Source organism: Musca autumnalis, unplaced genomic scaffold, assembly GCF_047663935.1.
Source record: "Musca autumnalis isolate F117 unplaced genomic scaffold, ASM4766393v1 scaffold_2, whole genome shotgun sequence".
Classification (NCBI taxonomy): domain Eukaryota; kingdom Metazoa; phylum Arthropoda; class Insecta; order Diptera; family Muscidae; genus Musca; species Musca autumnalis.
In genome coordinates, this window is record NW_027411755.1 from 267,019,746 (window position 1) to 267,024,578 (window position 4,833).

Consider the following 4,833-nt stretch of genomic DNA (forward strand, 5'->3'; position numbering starts at 1 on the left):
GAAGTCATATTACGTTCTTTTTGGGAACAGGAAGAAGTGTCTTCTAAAAGATCTCTTACCCAAGAAGAAATAGCATGTGAGAATTATTTTAAAAGCTCAACAATTCGCCAAACAAATGGCCGATATTTGGTAAATTTACCTTTCAAATCCATATTGATGTCTAATGAAACTCCTCATTTGCACAACAATGTCTTAAATGCCATCAAAAGGTTTAGACATCTGGAAATATCCTTTTCAAAAAGGCCAGATTTTTCACATTCTTATAAAGCATTTATGCTTGAATATGAAAAATTAGGTCATATGACCAAAACTGGTAATTATCCTGAAGACGTAAAACAAAATTCTTACTTTCTTCCCCATCACGGGGTCTTCAAAGAGGATAGTAGCACTACTAAACTTCGTGTTGTTTTTGATGGCAGTAGTCATCTACCAGAATATAAACCCCTTAATGATGAATTGGCTCCAGGGCCTGCATTACAAAATGAGCTTCCTTCAATCATTACCAAGTGGCGAACCCACAAAATTGGGTTTAGTGCCGACATAGAAAAGATGTTCCGGCAAATTGACGTTAATCCTGATCATCGAACATTTCAGCAAATTTTGTGGAGACACAATTCATCAGACCCAATATCTATTTATCAGCTTAATACTGTCACGTATGGCACTACAAGCGCGCCCTACTTAGCCATCCGTGTCCTACAAAAACTAGCTGAAGATTTCAAAAATAAATATCCAAAAGCATCCAATATTTTAAAAACAGATTCTTATGTCGATGACATAATATCTGGGGCTGATACTGTAAAAGAAGCTAAGTTGTTGTATAAAGATTTATGTGATCTTTTAAAGTTAGGTGGTTGCAATCTCCGAAAATGGAACTCAAATTCCGAAAGTCTACTAAATGAGATTCCCGAAGATTGCCGTGACCCCTCGTTGACCATAGGATTTGACAGAGACAACATTGTTAAAACACTAGGCGTTCATTGGCATATGCGTAGCGATTCCTTTTCATTTAAGGTTAATTTGGATAAGAATCCTACAATCTCCAAGAGATCCATTTTGTCTGAATCTGCTAGGTTGTATGATCCGCTGGGCTGGTTGACTCCAACTACCTTAATATCAAAGTCTCTCTTTAAAAAATTGTGGGAGCACGTTATAGACTGGGATGAAAAATTGCCTATGGAGTTGGAAGAAGCTTGGATCAGGCACAGGTCTTCATTAAGTGAGCTCGTTAATATTAATATCCCCAGATGGATAAAATGGTCTCCCATGTTGCAAATAGAACTTCACGGTTTCTGTGATGCTTCTACTGAAGCCTATGCGGCCGTTGTTTACTCAAAAGTACTAACCCCTGATGGTATTTTTGTCTCAATCTTGCAAGCCAAATCAAAGGTTTCTCCCATAAAAACAGTGACAATACCCAGATTGGAGCTTTGCGCTGCGAAATTATTAGTACTGTTAACAGATAATGTTAAAAAGTCATTACCAGGCTATCCCATCAGCAACGTTTTTTATTGGAGCGACAGTTCAACAGTCTTAAGCTGGCTTAGAAAACCTCCATCAAAGTGGACAGTGTATGTGGCAAACAGAGTCGCTGATATACAACGCCTAAGTAGTCCGCTTCAATGGTATTATGTTCCTTCAGCCCTAAACCCTGCAGACTGCGCTTCAAGGGGTATGTCAGCTCATGATTTACTAAACCATAAAATGTGGTGGTCTGGCCCAGACTTTTTATATAAGTCCCCCTCTTCTTGGCCTAAACCAATTCCGTATCTCAACACAAATGAAGAAGAAAGAAAAACGAAAATTGCATCCCATAATCTTATTGAAAAATCGTACCACAAGTGGCTTACCAATTATTCAAATCTTCAAAAACTATTACGGGTCATATCTTTCTGTATTCGGTTTGTGCACAACCTTCGAAATCCAAAAATGAGAATAGGAGGAGGCTTAAATGCTTCCGAAAAAAGATATACTCTCCACTTTTTATAAAGGATGCACAAGCCATTGATTTTCCTAATGAGATTAAGCTTCTTTCAACAAATCGACCGCTGAAAAATAGCCCTTTGTTAAAGCTTATGCCTTTTCTCGACGATGAGCATATAATTCGAGTGGGTGGTCGCCTGCAAAACTCTTAATTTAGAGGCCAGTAAAATACATCCTATTGTTTTATCAAAAAACAATCCACTTTCTAAACTTATAATCAGGGATGCTCATGAAAGAACTCTACACGGCGGCGTTACTCTTACCATGTCATACGTTAATCGTATGTTCTGGATATTATCTGGAAATCAATTGGCAAAAACAATCATTGCACAATGCTTAACATGCTTCAGATATTCTGCAAAAACGTCTCAGCAAATTATGGGAAATCTCCCATCAGTGCGTCTACGTCCTACACGACCATTCACCCATAGCGGTGTTGATTATGCTGGTCCCATAATGATTAAGAATTCAAATCTCAGGTCCACCATAATTTCCAAAGGATACATTTGTTTATTTGTGTGTATGGTTACGAAAGCACTGCATTTGGAAGCCGTTTCTGACCTCACAACAAATGCCTTTCTAGCCGCCTTTAGACGGTTTGTTTCCCGTCGTGGAGCTTGTACTCATATTTATTCCGACTGCGGAACAAATTTCGTAGGTGCCTCGAAAGAGCTTCAAGTTTTACAAAATCGCTGCTATAAATCTTTGCCCGAAGAACTACACCATACTTTAAACAAAAATGGTACTACATGGCACTTTATTCCCCCTGCCTCCCCAAACTTTGGTGGTTTATGGGAGGCAGGCGTGAAATCAGTCAAGTATCACCTTAAACGTATTGTTGGTGATAGACTTCTCAGTTTTGAAGAGCTCACAACACTTCTTTGCCAAATAGAGAGTTGTTTAAACTCTCGACCTTTATGTCCTTTATCGTCTGATCCTGCGGATTACGATGCACTCACTCCAGCCCATTTTATAATTGGTGAACCTACAAATTGTATCCAAGAGGAAGCCTTACTCGATGTCAATGAAAGTCGATTGGATAGATGGAAACGTTTGGAACGCTTGAAGCAACATTTTTGGAAGCGTTGGTATAACGAATACCTAAATCGTCTACAGTCCCGTCCAAAATGGCTACAAGAGAAAAGAAATGCACAAATAGGTGATCTGGTGCTTATTGCAGATGAACGATGTGGACCTGGCCAATGGCTGCTTGGTCGCATAACCGATGTCCATCCTGGAAGTGATGGCAAAATAAGGGTGGTATCAGTTTCAACAAAAAATAAGCTTATGAAAAGACCGATTAGTAAAATTTGTTTTCTTCCAGAATGTGATTCCCAGAAAGGGGCGAAAAAAGCTGAAAATTAATACCTACCGTTGATGAAGTCATATACATAACCATACTACCATACCTTACATCATTAATCGCTGAAATTACTAAAGATGGAGCCACGATATGCCGCGCTGTGAGTCGGAGCACAGCGGAACTCAGAAGTTCGACTAAAACACTCCCAACAATTGGCCGTCTTTAGCAAAAATATATCTATGAACATTCGTTCATAAGGGGGGAGTATGTTGTGGAAAAAAACTCTAATGCTGCATTCTATAATATTATCTATTTTAAAATATCGTATATTTTATAAGATAATATATATTATAATATAATATTTACTATTATATGTTATAATATAATATTTTTTATTATTTAACCATATGTTAAAATCATAATTTTAGTTAGATCATAGTTATTAAATTATTTGATCACTTTTCTTATGTATTATTACATTTAATAATTAGTATTATTTATCGTAATGTACGTACTTCAATTACCAGCACTATAAATTCTGAAAGTAGAACAAAAAATATGTGGATCTTATTTGGCAGCCAAAACTCTCCTTTGCCACTGTTGCTGTAAGTGATGTTTGTTATTGTTGTTACCTGCTCTACCCACCACACAAAGAGAGGGATTTTTTGCCTTTGCTTTATGCTAGTCCCTCGTCAACACATTAGCCTCACTTAACGCTGTTATTGTTTTCAAGTTTCACTACTATGCTAGTATTAAAAACTATCATAGCGTGACTTGAGGCTCAAGTGTTGCTTGTGATGAAGTTCACCACTTTTCACCTCATCAATATTTTGTGAGGAATTTGGGGGTTCATTGCATGTGCCAAAATTTCTATCGCTCTCTTCTGTTTCAACTTCAGAACGAACAACATCACAGCAGCAGCAAGTATTCAATCCACTAACATTGTTTTTTTTTCTACTTTCAGCAAGTGTGTTTCTGAGCATATGTAAATGCAAATTTGCATTTACATCATTCAATTCAATAAAAACTTGTGAAGAATTTTTAAGTGATTTTTTTTGCTTTTTTTAAATAAAATCTCGAATTAACTTTTCTAAAATTCGAGTAAAATACTTAACAGTATCATATTCATCTAAATTATACATTTGTATAGAACATCGCAAACGTTATCATAGTTAGATGCCCATAACATTACTTATTAATTAAACTTAAATTCAAAATGCAGTTTATTGATACACAATTCATAAACACATATAGTGGAAATGTATGTGATTTCGACAAATGTATTAAAGCCAAAAGCTCTCTATGACATTATACAATTTACTCTGAAAAGTATAAATTGCAGTTTCATATCAATGTAAAATAACTTCTCTTTTCAAGTGCTGATTTATTTATTATACACATACAGATGTGTATACATTAGGTCTAATCCTTTTTGTACATATAAACCAATCAACCAATAAACCAAAACCAATCACATATAAACTAAATATATTTTGCTGCTTCAGCCTCGCATTTCTTGTGGGAAATATATAGGTTGCCGACAAGGA

The 4,833-nt window shown here is 36.3% G+C and overlaps 1 protein-coding gene across 1 annotated transcript; it reads left to right on the plus strand.

Moving 5' to 3' along the window:
• The first annotated feature begins 300 nt into the window (after positions 1-300).
• LOC141392592 (uncharacterized) lies at positions 301-3,348 on the plus strand. Its single transcript, XM_073965523.1, has 2 exons — positions 301-1,076; positions 2,205-3,348. Exons 1-2 carry the CDS (start codon positions 301-303, stop codon positions 3,346-3,348), a joined length of 1,920 nt encoding a protein of 639 aa, XP_073821624.1.
• Positions 3,349-4,833: the final 1,485 nt, after the last annotated feature.